This window comes from Artibeus jamaicensis, unplaced genomic scaffold (assembly GCF_021234435.1).
Source record: "Artibeus jamaicensis isolate MK-2021 breed Jamaican fruit bat unplaced genomic scaffold, CSHL_Jam_final contig_464, whole genome shotgun sequence".
Taxonomy (NCBI): domain Eukaryota; kingdom Metazoa; phylum Chordata; class Mammalia; order Chiroptera; family Phyllostomidae; genus Artibeus; species Artibeus jamaicensis.
The window spans coordinates 1,600,746-1,618,567 of NW_026521842.1; the positions used below are offsets into that span (position 1 = coordinate 1,600,746).

The 17,822-nt window shown below is 53.4% G+C and overlaps 1 protein-coding gene across 2 annotated transcripts in view; it reads right to left on the minus strand.

Moving 5' to 3' along the window:
- ACSF3 (acyl-CoA synthetase family member 3) overlaps positions 1–17,822 on the minus strand; it is an 87,919-nt gene that overhangs the window by 633 nt on the left and 69,464 nt on the right. For both annotated transcript variants that reach the window (XM_037142321.2, XM_037142322.2), the window contains 2 exons: positions 5,108–5,242; positions 4,226–4,337 (listed from right to left, as the gene is read on the minus strand). In XM_037142321.2, coding sequence (XP_036998216.2) covers positions 4,226–4,337; positions 5,108–5,242 — 247 coding nt within the window. The remainder of the gene's footprint in view (positions 1–4,225; positions 4,338–5,107; positions 5,243–17,822) is intronic.

Sequence of the window (17,822 nt, forward strand, 5' to 3'; positions counted from 1 at the left end):
CGGGGCCAGGTCTCCTGGAGCTAGAAAGAGCCAGTCCCACTCTGCACCCTGGTCACTGCAGCAACCTCAGCCAGACAGGCGGAGATGGTGGCCTCCTCGCACAAGAGCCCAGCACCACCCACTCCCATGAGGGGCACCCCATTACATGTGTTCCCCCATGTGGGGCCACCTGCTGGGGTCCTGCATTGGTAGGCCCCACTCTGGAACTCCTTAGGCTGCAGGCCCACACTCTTCCTCCCGAGGTCTTTTCTGGGCAGACAAGAGCTGCCTGCTCCCTGCCCTCTAACAGCCACATACGGGGCCACATGCCTCTTGGCAAGGAAACTGCAGAAGCACAGGATGCTGCCTGGGGTGGTAGTTCCTGGCCTCCTGGGCCACAGGGTCTCCAGCCTCTGGGGCTGCTGACAAAGACCTTTAGGCCAGGCCAGAATGTTGCAGATAGTGGGGTGCAGGACATGTGGCCCCTCATTGCCCAGGGCCAACAGGAGGATGCTGCCCTCCAGGCTGTAGCTGTGGGGCAGCCTTGGTCACTGAGAATGAGTTGTAGCAAGGAGCCAGTAGTGGGGGTGGAAGAGAAACCCCAAATCTCACCTAAGCAGCCAGGTGCTTATGAATAAACATGAGCCTAATTGCCCTTGCAGGCTGGGCCCATCTGCCCACAGGCAGAAAGCATCAGCAATAATAGTCCTGAACACACTGCTATCTCAAGCCAGCTCTTGCCATACACAGACTGCTGCAGGCCAAGGGCTGTGGTATGGCTCCTATTCCAGCCAGGTGCTAGGGGTACAGGCTGCTGCTGGCTCATGAGGAGACACTGCCACTACCTGTGGTCCTGGCAGCTGCAGGAGATAGCTGGAACTGCCCACTAGGATTGAGACATGTGGGGTGAGGCTGCACTTTGCTGGAACAAGCCACCAGGAGTGGCCTGGGGACCCTGACAGTGTGGCAGGGTGAGCCCCTAGGGCCCAACACTCCCACCTGCCCCTGGAACATAGCTGCCCCCTGCTCCGCAGCCTGGCTGCCAAAACTTAGCGTCTCCAGTGGTGTCTGGGTGGCGTGTTGTTTTGTGGTTCCCCCCATGCCCGGCTTCCTTTTGTCATGCCAGCAGTGAGCTGGGTGCCAGGGCTCAGAGAGAAGGGGCCCAAAACGATGGCCAGTTCCCAAGATGAACAGATTGAATGCAGGTGAGACGGTAGTGGGGCGCCATTTCCCAGGGACTAAAAGAAAAGCCAATCTAGAATCCCATGTCCAGAGAAAGTATCTTTCAAGAAGGAAAGTGAAATGAAAGACATTTTGGACACACAGACGCTGACAGTTCCTTGCCAGCAGACCCGTACCCCACGGGAGCTGAGGGCCAGCCATGGCAGGGAAGCGGCAGAGAGGGGAACAGACACCGCTTCCTTCTCACTTAGTTCTCTTTAGGAGACAGCCGTTCGAACAAGAATGACGGGGTGTGCCGTGGCTGTGCGACAAATACAAAAGCGGATGCAGAGCAACAGCAGCACACAGGCCACCTGTGCATGAGGCAGCCCACGTCGCTGTGGGACGGAGATCGCAGTTAAGTCAGAGACTCACATCAACAACCCTAACTTAGCAACCACTGTAAAAGGAAACAAAGGCTATACAAATGAAAAAAAATGATCTAAAGGCATTGTGAAAAACGTAGGTTTAAAATCTGCAGCCCCTGCCATTTCCAAGAAAAGCAGTCCTTCTGGGAAGGAGACTTTCATTTAGGGACAGTCTGTGAGCTAGGCCTGTTTTCCTCCAAGGGTCCCAGCTTAGTAACTGGTCTAATATGAAGCTCTCAGGACTGCTGCTTCCATGCAAAGCAAGACCTCAGACAGGAATCCGGCAAAGCTGAGCTGTCTGTTAAGAGCAAGTTTCCCTGTGAAGAAACCTACCCGGACAGCGGAGGTATTAACCACCACCTTCCATACTTGCGTCCTTGGAGGAGGGACGGTGGGGCGCGGGTGGACAGGACTTTAGCCACTGCTCATTACTCATGATGGTCTGATCAGATGATGACATGGAGGATTTCCAGGTGTGTAATGGTGTGTAATGGGCCCCCCACCTGGCCCATTTCCACGTGGCAGTTGGGGGGATGGAAGGGTGGTAGGCTGTCTGTGGCCTAGACCCTGCGCATGTGGTGGTCTGACCCAGCTCTGAGGCCATGATCACACCCTCAGGGAGATACATCACCTGAGCTGGGGTTGCCTGCTTCCTGACTCCTTTTAAAGCATAGCATCCGGGAGGAGGACAGTCCTTTACTTGGGAAGCAGAGAGATTGAGGGGGCAGCAAGTAGCTTCAGAAATGAAAGAAAAAAAAAACAAAAAGAAAGAAAAAAGGCAGTAAAAGGGAAAAAAAAGTTAATTTAAAAATTCTTCAAAAAAGACCCCAAATGGCGGCAAACATGACATAGAAAGAAACAGCAGCCTTGCTAAGAAGCCGACACCCGAGAATTGGAGTTGCTGTCCCGCTCCCATCCCCCGACGCACACAGGGACGCGGAGGGTGGCTCCAGAAGGAAGACCCCCTCCTCCCTCCTCAGGGTGGGCAGCCTCTGTGTTACCACACGGCGACCGCCCAATTGGAAGACACACAGCCCAGGGGCCAGCCTCAGTCTGAGACAGCCCTCAGGAGGGCACACAGGGTAGCCACCTGCTCCGCTCAGTTCCATCCCCTTTGGAGCATCTCCCCAGAGCGCCCCCAAATTCTCTGTACACAGCACCCATTTCAGAGTCTTCTCACACCCATGCTCACAAGCCATGACCGTGACCGTCCGTGCAGGACCCTGCTGGGGGCTGGGCCAGATGCTGGAGCTGAATTTCAGGGAGATGGGGAGACGAGCACGGAGCACAGGTCCATGAAGGAGCAGCGATCCATGCCAGGAGTGCAGGCGCCTGCCTGAGGTTAGTGAGAGGATGTGGACTCGGACCTGAGACGTGGGGAGCTCTCAGGACAGGGCACGCACACTGATACATACACACGTGGCCGTGCAGTTGTTCAATCAGAGCAGCTTCTCTTTCGTTCAGCGGCAGTGCTCCAACCGTGCTTCTGCAAATCCCAGGAATCTAATTGCCCAGCTGTGCCGCCCCGATGAAACAAGGATTCCTACTGTTTGTGAAATCATGTTGGACAAGCCAAAAATATCTTTAACGCCGAGAAGGAGGCAAGTTGGGTGGGAGGGGGTGTGTGTATGTCTAAGTGTATGTCTCCTGTCCTGAGAGTTCCCCAAGAGTTCCACAGGGAGGAGGAAATTCTTGGATTTAAGATTAAGGGGGGGGGGGCAGAGATTACTGGCAGCCTCCTTTCTGAGCTCACAGGAACATTGCTCTGTGGTTCCCTCAGACCCTCCTCCTTGTCTCCTCCTGTCCAGCCCTTGACAAGGATGGGACAAGAGGTTCAGGTTCAGCCCTGGGACTGACCCCTGAACTCTGTGGGCAGAGAAAAGGGGCCTTGAGCCTTGGGACCCAGAAACCACAGGGGTTGGGCAGGTGGCAGAAGGGCTCTGGGGAAGGTTTAGGGTCAGGCAAGGGTGACCCGTGTGCAGGGTGAGAGAGGGACAGGGACTGTACTGCTGTGGGGAGGTTGGCCACTCACAGGGAGGGTGGATCTCTGGCCTTGGGTGGGCAGTGAGCACCCAAGGGGCACATGAAAATGCCCCACACTCAGCACCCATGGTTTAGAGCGCAGCTGAGGGATGGGCACCATGGCTGAGGGGGGAAGAGGTGCAGGAAGGCCCTAGGAGCTGGCTCACCCCAGTGCCCCGGGGCCAGGCTGGGTGCTCTGGATCTCAGCTGCAGGTTCAGCAGCAGTTCACCCCTGGCCACACTGCTCCTCAACCTGGGGGAGAACCTGCTGGCTCACCACAGGGGCCCCCGTCCAGGGGCACATGTTTCTGCCACCTCAGAACCTTCCTCTGGACCTCAGACCAGAGCCATGTGGCTGGGAGCAGGTACTCCTCTTTCCCTGTAAGTGTTCGCGACTCCCTTCACAGAGCCTCCCGGGAGCCCTTTGTCAGGGCAGCCTCATCTAAGTACCACGTTGCCTGACCTTCCAGGTAGCCTTTAAGATGGACAGCAGTGGGGCTCAAGACTCCCAGCCAAACGTCCCCCAGACCACAGGACCTGACCATCCGTGCCTCTGAGGTGAAACAGCTCCCGCCTCACCCATCCCTTGCCCTGACCCCACAAGCCCTGCCCGGCCCTGTCTACACGGCCCTTACCTGGCCCACTCTTTGAGCTCCCCGTGGGACAGTGAGTGTCCCTCTTGAAGTGTCACGACTGCAGTGACCCGCTGGCCCCATGTCATGTCTGGAACACCAATCACAGCCACATCTATGGACAGAACAGGGTGGGGCACCTTAAATGCCAAATTACCACTGCTGGCTAAAAGTTGCCAGGAACGTAGATGAAACATAGGGATGTGGGGTCCCTGGGGCAAGTCCTGGGAAGCAGCTGCCCAGCAGCAGAGGTCTTGCTGGGGGCAGACGAGGACAGGCTCCCCATGATGTCTCTGTGGGGCTGGGGGCGGCGGGGGGAGAGGGCCTAGCACTCCTGCCCTTCCCCTGCACTGTCCTTTGGGGCAATCGCTGAGGGAAGGGCTGAAGACAGTTAAAAGCCCAGAACATTCTGCCTCCCATCCCTACAGGGTCCCACGGACAGGCCATCTGGGAGAGTCCTGGTGAAATGACTGGGGCTGGGTCCGCAGGAGCCGCCTCTGCCATCCACAGGGTCTTCACAGACTGAGACTCCTGGTCAGAAGGTCTGGGTGGAGTCCAACTTCCTCGACTAGTCACCCCGCCTAGTCACTAGCACAGCCGCAGCCTCTGGTCCTGCCCAGGACGCTCAGCCAACAGCTAACCTGATCGTGCTGCCACTTTTGAGCATGGGGTTACTGCCACTTCCTTGCACTGAGGTGTGGGGGGCCAGATCCTAACCATGATGTGGGCCAGGCAGAGCCCCACTGTGTGGTGTCCCATGTTGGGACAACCTGGTACCCGTTCCACCTATAATCAAACAGAGGAAAACACATCTCGCATGTTCCTGTGACAGCGGGTCCAGACCAAGTGTAGCTGGGCTGACCTGGCAGCGCCATGGCCACTCACCCTTGATGCTCGGGTGGGCCAGCAGCAGCCGTTCCACCTCCAGGGCGCTGATCTTGTAGCCACCGCTCTTGATGATGTCCACTGATGTGCGTCCCCGGATCCAGTAGCTGCCATCCTTGAACACAGCTGTGTCACCTGAGGAAATAGTCTCTGGTCACCAGAAGGCATGCTGGGGCTGTGACTCAGTGCGTTTCACTCCCTGTGCCTGCAGGGACAGGCACAGAGGACGTGTGCACCTGGGTGGGGAGCAGTGGGTGCTTGCATCTGTGAGCATCAATACCACTGGTACGCTGACCATGTGTGGGGCAATTTTGGGACAAGGCAGCAAGCATAGAGCTCAATGGCTGTGACTTCAGTCTGCAATGTGGACACCAGAATAGCCCTCTCTGGTTGTGTCCCAATGAAGGCAGGATGGCTGGGGTCTGCACTGTCACGACCCAGTCCCCTACCAGTTGTCTCTCAAGTCTGTGAGAGCAGAGAATAAACGAGAGAACTGGCTGCCTTAACACATCTGCTGTGGGGTTCTAGCCAGGGCAGGGCCCTGGTGGGGCTGGGTATCACCATGGCCCCTCTCCTGATGGGGTGCTCCTGGGCCACACGAGGTGCCCTGTGGGTCTCTGACAGGAGGAAAGGGCCTTCCTGATCCTTTAGCTGACTGCCTGCTTTCCCACCTTCTCCTCTCAGGCATCACGCTGGCAGGAGCCCTCCCCAGCTGAAGATCCAGTGTCCTTTCTCAGACACCATCTAGCATAAGAGGGGGTAGGATGGAGGACAATAAGGAGCTGGAGGTCTGCACTCCATCCTGGGGCATCGAGGGAGTGGTGAGGTGGGCCGTGTGAGCACACACGTGTCAGTGTATGCACACATGTGAATGTGTGGCATGTGTACCAGGGGACACCGCCATCCCACTGTCTGCAAGCAGCGCCGTTTCACCTGTCTGCTCTTACACCCTACACTTTATGCCAGGTTATTAGCTGAGATAAATCATAAATATTTCATTATATATCATGCCACCTGACATAGGAAGGAGCCATCCATCACTTTACCACTCTTTGAGACCTGCCACGGCGCGGGGCGCTCTCCAGTCTATTAAACAAGACGGATGGGTGTTCTTGGATGGGCTTATTTATAGTGCAGTGGGAAGGCCAGGCTCCAAGAGCACAGGGCTTCGAGTGTGGTGGTTCCCTCTCGTGTGCTGATAGGAAGCGTAAGAAATGAGATGCTTCAGAAAGCTGCACAGTGGCACTGGGACGCCTGAAGGTGCAGGCATGAAGTGATAGGAGTGGGCTGTGGGGACTGGGGAGGGTGCAGCCTGCTCTAAGTAAGGCCTAAGCAGCCTTTCTCCCACTGCAGCAGTGTAGCCCCAGCTCTGGATGTGTAGTCTTCACACTGGACAGATGCACGGCCTTTCACCAGTTTCCTGACTGCCAGCTGCCCCTCAATTAAATGGAGAGAGTAGCCCCAGTCCATTCACGTCCATCACATCAGTCTACTGCCCAGGGTGAGGCCGTGCTGGCATTCAGGTCCCTCCAGGGGCTTCCTGACCCTGATCTCACTGGCCTGACGAGCCCAGTGAGGGACAGGGAGGCGTTGCAGCCTGCTCTGTCTCTGACCTGGGTCTTGCTGGAGACCACCCACCTCCACCGCCCATACCAAGGCCCATGTGTCTTTGGGGCCTCCATCGATGTCACCTGAACCCTCTTTGAACCGCTCAGTCCTGCTGGGTTAATGCAGCTTATGTCATGGTGCAAGCCCCCTGCAGCTGCACCCACATTGGCCACTCTGCCACTCTGAAGCTCCTGGATGCGTCCCCTCACCCCAGGGCATGAATATGGCTCCCTGTCTGCAATATTCCTGTGCTCCACCTGCTGCCTCCCCCACTTCAGCCCTATTCACACCCCAGCTGTCTGGCATCTCCAGGTACCCCTCCCCACACATCAGCCTGTGGTGGACAACGGCTTCCTTCGGCACCTGTCTCCTGCCACTAGCCTGTGAAGAGCAGTGAGAACTAGGATCTCTTCCTGAGGAGAGTCAAGCACTGGAGTGGCAGGGATGGTGCAGGAGATATACAGAAGTTGTATCACGGTGAGATCTGGGCCTTTATATGCTGTGTGAGGAAAGATGCACATGAGGGAGACCTCTGGTCATTTATTTGGACCCTTGTCAGGCAAAAAAGATCTGAATGACGATGGTAGTCCAGGTCATCCTGGACTACCCAGCAGGCCTCACATGTGATCACATACATCCTTAAAAGAGGAAGGCAGAGGGAGACGTGACACACACAGAAGCCGAGAAGGCTGGGCAGAGGTGGAGGCAGAGGCTGGTGATCACCGAAGCCCGAACACCTAGAGCCCCAGGAGCTGGAAGAGACAGGAAGTACCCTCCCCTGGCGCCCCTGGAGGGGCGCAGCCCTGGACACCTGGGTTCCAGACTTCTGGTTTCCGGAATCGGTGTGGGGTGGGAGACAGATTGCTGCTATTTGAAGCCCCCACTTAGTGGTGAGTGGTTACAGCAGCCCTGAGACACCCCCGCCAGGTGAGGAGCTGTGCTCCGTGGCACAAGACAGTGAGTTCTGGCCAGCCACATGCAGAGGCAGGGCACCTGGCCTTGTGGATCATGGTCTGGAGGGGAAGAAGCATGTGAAGTGGAGGTGGGGGCTGGGGGCTGAGGCCCAGTGTGAGTGGGGCACGTGCATGCAACTCCACCGTGGGAGCAGAAGGGAAGCTGTGAGGAGCCAGGAGGGTGGTGGGGCGGACAATGCAGGGCATGCCCCAAAACTGTCTTCACTGAAAGCCCTGCAGGCCACGGGAAGGTCTGGCCCAAGGTAGAGAGACAGCCTTTGCCTCTCAAAGCTCCTTCCCACTGCACTGTGGAAACTGTGCTTGGCTTGTGACTGCAGCCGTACCCAATTGGGAGTAAAGGTGGGTGGGACAGCAAGCAGAGCGAGGGGACCTGGGAGGACAGGACCAACAGGTGAGTGAGGAAGCAGTCCGAGCTCTTCGGCCCACCTCATGGGTGGAGCGCACTGAGGGCCTGGGGGAGAGATGGGCTAGACACATACACGGGGGCATTACAGGGTGGGCACGAAACCTGGGGGATCAATGGTGGTCACCCAGGGGAAACACTGAGCAGGAACCAAAGAGCCGAAAACAGTTTAGAGAAAGCCTGTCTCATAAGGACCTTCTGGAACTTGGGCTGGGTCTCCTGGCTGCTAGGAAAGCTGCACAGCCTGTCAGTGTCTTTAGGAAGCACCTGGCATGGACCCTCACCTCTCAGAGTCCTTTGGGAGTGGCCACGGCCAAGTGACAGACAGAGTGTAAAGCCCACCCAGCCCAGAGCTCCTGGAGCTTCCCCACAGTCATCAAGCTGGTGGCTCACTGGGGAGAGGAGCAGAGGCAGAGGGAACCAATGTGAGGTCTGTGGGGCAGAGGAGAGTGCTCAGGAGGGATCGAGGACAAGGCCAAGGGCTGCCACTGCTTGCAGAAGTGCAAAGGTCATGGGGCCATCATTGAAGGAGGTGAGGCAGTGGGATAAAGGGCTGGAGAGACTGGAGGAAGGACTCGAGGAATTCTGGCTCTGAGGGGACCCTGCAGAGAGGGAGAGGCATGGCCAGGATCCAGGAGGGTGGGAGAGGGCCAGGTCGGGGCACTCTCCTTCTCTGGGGTGAGGGCACTAGAGGAGAGTGGGGGGGGATGAGGGGTGAGAATGGAGGGTCTGTGGAGTGCAGGGTCCACCAGATGCCAGTGTAGAATCACTCTGCTCTCCAGGGGACCCCTGTGCTGCCTGGAGACCCTGGGGACCTGGTTGGACTGGTGGGGCAGGATGATCAGGCGAGTACCTGGGGGAAGGCTCAATTGAGAGGTGACAACCACATGTCTGCCTGATGCTCTGAAAAACGGACCTGGAACACCCCTCCACATTTATTTCCTTGGGTGTTGTCTGAAATGGGTGCTAAATCCCAGTGAAGAGTGCGGTGCTCCGCAGAGCTCCAGCGAGCCTCTGACCCACAGGTAGTCTTTCTCTGAGGGCAAGGCTTGCCTACAGGCCGGTGACATGTGTGCTCAGTGCTGCTGATGAAGCAGTATCAGAAAAAGGGGTCTTCGGCCTTCAAGGGTATTGAGGGGACGATGCAGCATGGAAGCTGGCCTATAAGGGTGGGAGCTGTGTGTTCACAGAGCAGACCCTGCAGTGCTGTTACTGGCACAGTGAGGCTGCTGAGTGCGGCACCCACTGGTGGCGCCCGCGGTGTCGCCCTAGTTGCCCCACCAGCACTACAGAGCCGTGCGCACAGTGCAGCAGGACAGGGTGCGCCTCCCTGGGCTCCCACTGTGGTCCTGAAAGCACCTGCACTGAGCAGTGTCCAGGAGAGAAGGAGCTAAGGAACAAAGCCAGTCTCCAAACCCCTGAAGAGCCCAGGGGAGGCAGACTTAAAAAAAAGAAGGAAGCATGGCAGGGGATTTCTGCAGTGCCCTGAGGCAGGACACTGTACTCCTGGAACCTCTGGGCAGCCACACTGTGAGAAAGGGCAGGCCCGGACAAAAGGTGCAAGGCCACACTGGGCCCTGGCCTTCATGCCGGAAGCAGCCCTGACTGATAAGTGGCATCTCCAGACACACATGGAGCAGTGACAGTGCTTGCTGGGCCCTTGCCTGCCAGCTGCAGGAGACACTGCAGGCCCTGTGAGGCACAGACAGGCCAGCCCGCAGAGGGTGGGTGATCACCACTGCTGGCCTCACCCACCCCACCGGGGAGAATAGCGGCAGGCCTGTGGCCTACAGCCAGTCCTGCCTCTGATGAGATGTGGGTTTGTGGGCAGTGGCCCCCAGGACCGGAAGGCTCAGGCCTACAAGTCTCTCTGACAAGATCTACTGAGCGGCCGTGTTCCCAGGGGCCTGACTGTGGGATGTGGGGGCTGGACTCCTGGGTGTGGATCTCCAGGGAGCTGTGCTGAGGCCAAAGGCCAATCCCCAAAGGTCATATTCACATGGTTCCATTTCTATGACATCCCTAAAAGACAAAGAATGGTGGTGGCCAGGGATTAGGGACAGTGGGCAGAGGGGAACAGGTTCAATGCCACCAAGCTGCAGCTCAAGGGAGCCCTGTGGTGACAGAAATGTGCTCATTGTGGCAGTGATAGTTACGTGGCTCCTCACACAGAATAAGGGGGCCAGGAGTGGAATACACACACCTGCCTGCGCACACACTAGCGCGTACGGGGCAGTGGGAACTGAGTGAGCCTGGGAATTGGCTTTGGTGATGCGCCAGTTACATGGGCACCGCCTCCTGGGGAAATCGGGTGAAGACGCAAAGACCTCTCTGCACATTACTTGTCCCCTCCTATGACTTCCCAAGGCCCACAGAAGAAACCCCAAGTTCTTGATGTGCCTACTGGGCCCTGCCAGCTCCTGGCCTCTCACAAAGCTGAGGGGAGACTCTAGGGCAGAATTCTCCAGCACAGTCCTTCTCCAGCTCTGTACCAACATTGCATCCCTTCCTGCTTTGCACATGCAGTGGGAGACCTGTGCCCCTGCCTCCCACTGGCTGTCGCCTTCTCAGAGAAGCCCCTGGACACCATGGTCTGAACGGACCTCCCTGCGTGTTCTGCCGGCTGTCCGTGTGGTTTGTGATTTCCGATTTCTCAGTGCAGAGTCATTGGATGAGCATCAACAAGGGTGATGACTGTCCCTATGTCCTTTAGGGCTCTAGCCCTAACCTCCAGGCCCAGCCTGTGGAAGCTAAACACAGTCTCAACAGAGCGCCAGACAGAGGTCAGCCCCATGGCGAGGGTCGCACTGCCGAGGGGGAGCTTCAGACAAAGACCCTAAACAAATCAACAACTCTCACTTTTTGTAACAACCCATTTATCAAAATGCAATGATCCTGGGATCAGTCTCCTGCTGATAAGCAGTGTCCTGCCTCCTCACTCTGACACCTGGCTGCACTCAGAGAGCGGTCAACACAGGGTACTGTACGGTGCTCGGGCACATGGATATGCAGAAGGGTTTGGGTGTTGCTCTCCAAACCAATGCTATTTTGTGCCTCTGCCCTAACCTGTAACTGGAAATAAACCTCCCAGTACTCAGAGGCTAATTTTCTGGATGTGTGGGTAAACCACGGGCACCTGGCCTGGCCTTGCCCATGTGTGGTCCTCAGATGAAGCACTCCTGGCTGGGTGAGAGTCCTGACCCTGGAGTGACATGGGAGGAGTACTGTCCCTGTCCGGATAAGGATCCTGAGCTGTGGATGGGGGCATGCCAGCATCCCAGATGCTGCGCCCCTGGCTATGCAGAAAGCTTGGACGGGAGAATGACGAAACAAAGTGGAAGAGACCCAGACATGCTCTTATTGTGGCCATGGAGCATCCTGCACTGGGGCTCCTGGTCCTTGAAGAAACTAAGGGAGCTGGAGACCAAGGCCGTCAGCTCTGCCCTGAGGCCTCTCGTGTGCCCACTCAGAGTCTCGGCTCAGTCTGCAGGTCACCCAACAGGCTGGGTGGTGGTACAGCTATCCTGTGGGACCTAGAGATGGGTGCCTGTGGTGTAAGAGAGGAGCTGCTGCCACCTGTGTGCCACGTAGAGACTTGGGCAGCTGCTGTCCTGACCCACTCCCAAGGGACCAAGACGGAGGATGATACCAGAAGGAAACAAAGACATGACAATTTCCAGGAGCATAAACCTCACCTGAAAACTGCCAGGGAGAAATGGCAGGGTGAACACAAGTTGTCTCCCTATAACAAAATCAACAGTCACTTTTTTAAGGCACAAAGTTCTAAACAGGGAGAACAGGAAAGGAGATTAAATTTAACAAAAATATTGGAAGCTAAATATACAAAGAACTTACACGACTCCACTCTAAGAAGACACCCAACCCAATTAAAAAATGGGAAAAGGACTTGAACAAACAATTCTCCAAGGAGGACATACAGAACATTCAGAGACACATGAAGAGATGCTCAATATCGTTAGCTATCAGAGAGATGCAAATTAAAACCACAATGAGATACCACTTTACACCAGTCAGGATGGCTATCATAAACAAAGCAACAAACAACAAATGTTGGAGAGGTTGTGGGGAAAAGGGGTCCTTAGTCCACTGTTGGTGGGATTGCAGACTGGTACAACCATTATGGAAAACAGTATGGAATTTTCTCAGAAAAATAAAAATCGACCTGCCTTTTGACCCAGCAATTCCACTGCTGGGATTATATCCTAAGAATCCTAAAACATCAGTATCAAAGAACCTATGCACCACAATGTTCATAGCAGCACAATTTACAATAGCCAAGAGTTGGAAGCAACCTAGGTGCCCATCAGTAAATGAATGGATCACAAAATTGTGGTACATATACACAATGGAATTCTATGCTGCAGAGAGAAAGAAGGAGCTACTACCTTTTGCAACAACATGGATGGAACTGGAAAGCATTATGCTGAGTGAAGTAGGCCAGGTGTTGAAAGACAAATACCATATGATCTCACCTTTAACAGGAAGGTAAACAACAAAACAAGCAAGCAGAAAACAAACAAACAAACAAAAAAACAAAGACGCTGAAATAGAGAACAAGGGGACAGTGACCAGAGGGGAGAAGGAAGGGAAGTTAAGGGGAAAAAGGGGGAGGGATTTGGAGGAACAAATAGGAAGGACACAAGGACGAGAACTAAGGGGGTGGAAATGGGAGGGAGGTGGGGAGCAAGGGGCGGGGGAGGCTGGGATGGGAGAAATAGACAAAAAACTGTACTTGAAAAATAACTAAATAAAATTAATTAAAATTAAAAAAAAAGAAAAAAAGGAAAAAAATATTGGAAGCTGGAAAGCAGATGAACTAGTGGTCAAGAACTATGTAGACTCAAAAAAGTGGACCCCTGTGAAGGTGTGGAGAGAGGCAGCAGGATGCTGATTCACACCAAGGGCTTGGGCAGAGGCCTTTGCAGGGAGGTGAGAAGGATGAACTGAAAGTCAGAAGCAGGTGGAGCCTAGCCTTGCAGTGCAGTGGCAGTTTGCTCTCTGGGGACGGAGGGTATTGGGTGGCCAGGCAGGAGGAAGCAGTGGGCCTGTGAGCACCCAGGGCTCAGCTGCCCCAACACACCCTTCTCACTCTATGCCACCAAGAGGTCGCTGGGCATCAGAGGGGACAATATCAGCCAAACAATTTCCAGAGCTACAGGACACAGTTTGCAGAGTGCTAGCACGAGGAGGAGGTCATGGTGCCCACGGTCCATAGCCTGTCGAACTTCAGGGTTCTGGGGTCAAAGAAGATTCCCTAGGACTCCACAGAGGGGAAGGTCATGCAGCACCATGAGTAACATGGCTGCAGCTGGCAGCAAACATGGACACTGAGGACCAATAAAGGGATGATTCCTAACCTGGAAATCTGTACCCAGCCCAACTAGAATGAAGACACTGACAGATATGTATCCATTCTCAGGAAGTTCCTGGGGAATGTGGGCCCCAACCTGAAGAGTGAAAAGGAGGAAGGAAGTCATGGTGCAGGGACAGAAGGTTTAGCCTGGGGGAAGGGGGGCGCTGTGAGCAATGGAGGGCCAGGTGGGAGCTGTGTGCTGATGTAGAGGTGACAGCCCAGCTGTGGGCAGCAAGACACTGGAGAGGGGTTCTTCTAAGGAGGGAGGGTGGCAGCGTGTGCCTGTGCTGCAGAGCTGGTTGGGGTGTAGAAGTAGGAGATGAACAGACAAGCCTTCCAGACCTGGGGAAATGAGCCACAGTTCCCACACAGCCCAGCTCTGAGCAAATGCGCAGGGCCTCACGCCACAGAGGCTGCACACAAACCACTGATGACAGAGTGCTGCGGGGGCGACGAGTGGACCGTGTCAGTGGTCACTTAGCATCCGGCAATCAGTATCAAAGAAACAGCGAACAAGTCTTGGGGGACGGTAGTTGGTGTTTCCAAACCTGGTGAAACCAACGGCATCTTCCAGCCATGATGCCCAGCTTTTATGAAAAACAAAACCAAAAACATTTGCCCTCTATCCACAGCTCTGGGACTAACCAGTGGAAGAAGAAAAAAAAGGGGACAAAGGAACAGCATGGAGGCCCAGGAGCAGGTGCGTGCAGCCAAGCACATGGCAGGGCACAGGGCGGTTGGGTGTGCAGGGCAATGCACACCGTGATGCTGCTGCGTCCCTCCGCATGAAAGCCAGATCCAGGTGGACTGAAGACTGGACTTCATGAAAGTAAAGCCTGACAAGTTTCAGAAAAAAACACAGAAGATAATTATGACCATGGGGAACAAAGGATTTTTAAGCAACATGAAAAAATGAAGCTCACACAAAGGAGCTGCCTGCCGGACAGGACTACGCTACCACAACAGTGTCGGCACACAAAAGGTGCCACTGACAAAGGGGACCATGCAAGCCACAGCAGGGCTCAGCTTCATGCAGTCAGGGAAAGCCCAGGGCAGCTGCAGACTGAACAGCTGATGACACCAAGTATCTCTGGAACAGTGACCCTGCCTCCCGGGGAGAAGCAAGGCTTGTGTACCAATGGTCATTCTTGGTCAACCAGGTGCAGGCTGTGACTACCTCCAGTTACCTGTGCTATCGCACTCACTAATGTGAGACGATGGGGTCCCTGACTTTCAACACTGCTAAATCCCTCACTATGACTTATTGGTCAAAGTAAAAGTCTCCTTTTTGGAGAAACATGTCAGAGCGCAGGCAGCCATGAGTAAGCTGCCTTGGAAGGTGTAAGTGGAGCATCATCACTCCTGAGTGCTGTTCTGAGCCCTTCTTAATGTGAGAAAGTTTAAACGTCAGTATAAAATTTAAGAGCATTTTGTACTTATCTGTGTTTATAAGAGTACAAAACTTACTAAAGAAACACTGAGAGAGAACACAGAGAAGGTCGTGAAAGTCATTCAGTGCGAGTAAGAGTCAGTGTTCTGTGCTTGGCACATACAAACCCAGTCATGCCCACCCTGCACATGACACCCCAACACATGTGTGCATGACCCACACCAACAGGGTTCCCTCATGTTGCTGTTCTTCAGAACATGGCGACTAAGGTTTCATATCACTCCGCTGTTTGGATGGATCATAATATATGTACCACTCCCCAACTAAGAAAGGGGCTCCAACTTCTCACACAGATAATTCTGCAATGGATGTCCTGACACACCCACTTTTGACCACCTCTGATTATTTTAACTAGATTCCTGGGAACACTCTCAATGCCCAGGCCCACCTGTGTGTAGGAAGCACTGGCCTTACGGCATCAAGTGTCAGCTTTTTAAGACTCTTTGCCAATTTGGTTGACAGGATTCAATCTTTGTTTTCATGTTTCTTCCTTTCATCGCCAGAAAGTAAAACATGTCCCACATTTTTTGCCGGTCACACTTCTTTTCTGAGGCCTGCCCATCGTCTTTGCTCGAGGCTGTCTGGGCTCTGTGGGCAACTCTCTGGGCTACATGGCTGGCCCTCATTCACCACGATGACGACAGCGAAAGCAACAGTGACAGAGACACCTTAGAGTTTCCATGCTCCACAGACTCCAGCAGCCCAGTCAGTCCACGTAAAAGTGCTCTCTTCTGCTGTTCTATCGGTGAGGTTTTTTTTTAATATATTTGATTGATTATGCCATTACAGTTGTCCCATTTCCCCCACTTCATTCCTCTCCACCCTGCACACCCCTCCCCCACCGTTCCCCCCCCTTTAGTTCATGAACACGTGTCTCAAGTTCTTTAGATTCTACATTTCCCCTACTATTCTTGCCCTCCCCCCATCTATTTTCTACCTGCCATCTATGCTACTTATTTTCTGTACCTTCTCCCCCCTTCTCCTCCTCCCACTCCCCTGTTGCTAACCCTCCATGTGATCTCCATTTCTATGGTTCACTCCTGATCTAGCTGTCCTCTTAGATTGCTTTTGTTTTAGGTGTGGTTGTTAATAACTGTGAGTTTGCTGTCCTTTCACTGTTCATATTTTTTATCTTCTTTTTCTTAGATAAGTCCCTTTAACATTTCATATAAGGACTTGGTGATGATGAACTCCTTCAACTTGACCTTATCTGAGAAGTGCTTTATCTGTCCTTCCATTCTAAAGGAAAGCTTTGCTGGATAGAGCAATCTTGGTTGTAGGTCCTTGCCTTTCATGACTTGGAATATTTCTTTCCAGCCCCTTCTTGCCTGTAAGGTCTCTTTTGAGAAATCAGTTGACAGCCTGATGGGAACTCTTTTGTAGGTGACAGTTCCCTTATCTCTTGCTGTTTCTAGGATTCTCTCCTTCATTTTAATTTTGGTTAATATAATTATGATATGCCTTGGTGTGTTCCTTCCTGGGTCCAACTTCTTTAGGACTCTCTGAGCTTCCTGGACTTCCTGGAAGTCTATTTCCTTTGCCAGATTGGGGAAGTTCTCCTTTATTATTTGTTCAAGTAAGTTTTCCACTCTTGGCTGTTCCTCTTCCCCTTCTGGTACCCTTATAATTCGGATGTTGGAATGTTTCAAGATGTCCTGGAGGTTCCTAAGCCGCTCCTCAATTTTTTGAATTCTTGTTTCTTCATTCTTTTCTGGTTGGTTATTTCTTTCTTCCTTCTGGTCCACTCCCTTGATTTGAGTCCCAGTTTTCTTCCTATCACTATTGGCTCCCTGTGTATTTCCCTTCATTTCAATTAGTTTAACCTTCATTTGTTCCTCTAATTTGTGACTAAAATCAACCAGTTCTGTGAGCACCCTGATCACCAGTGTTTTCAACTGTGCGTCTGATAGGTTGGCTAGTTCTTGGTTGCTCAAAAGTATTGGCTCTGGGGCTTTGATCTGTTCTTCTGTTTGAACCACTTTTTTTTGTCTTGTTGCTCCTGTTATGTACTGAAGGGCGGAGCCTTAGGTGTCTACCAGGGTGGGGTGACCCAGTAGCTCGGCTGTATGTGGGGGCAAGGTCAGAGAGGGAACAATGGAGCTTGCTCTGCTCTCTCTCAGATTTCAGTCCCCTCTGCGGCTTCCCACAAGCAAATTAGGCCCTTCTGATCCTGGTTCCCAGGTGGGTGGGCTTGTGTACATTCTAGGACCCTGTAGGTCTCTTGAACTAATTCTCCTGTGAAGCACCTTTTGAATCGGTAATTCTAGACTTTATTTCCCGTCACTGGAGCCCTGGGTTGCTCGGTTTGTCTCACTCCCCGTTTTTTGCCTAGTTTATCTGTGTGCGAATGTGTGACCAACTCCACCCCTCTTACTGGTCTGGTTGAATGGTTGTCAGACTTCCATACAGTTCAATTTTCTGTCTGTTCTGGTTGTGTTTTTGTTTCTAAGTCTTTGTTGTCCTTAATTTTGGTTGTGTGAGAAGACAGTGTTTCCACCTATGCCTCCATCTTGGCTGGAAGTCTGATTTTCCTGTGGTTCTTTCTCCCAGTTACCTACATACCTTCTACACATGTATCTGTCTAAAATCAGGGAAATACAGTTTACTGTTTACTATGTCACTTTTCAACATTCAACAGTGTATAATGCATATCCTTTGAAATAAATCAGAGATGCCATTTTTTTCTTCATACTCAGTTATCAGTCTCTGTAAAATGATAAAACTGCTCAGGGTAAAAGCATCAAGAACACAGTAGGAGCTACAGTGTTTGCTCAGCTCTGCCCCATGTCCGTATCACCATCTGGTATCTTCATGTCTGTCCTGTGTTTTCATCTCCGTGTCCTCAGCTCCATCCCATGTCCTCCTCTAACTGTGCTTGGCAGTGTCCTGTGTCCTCATCCTTATAT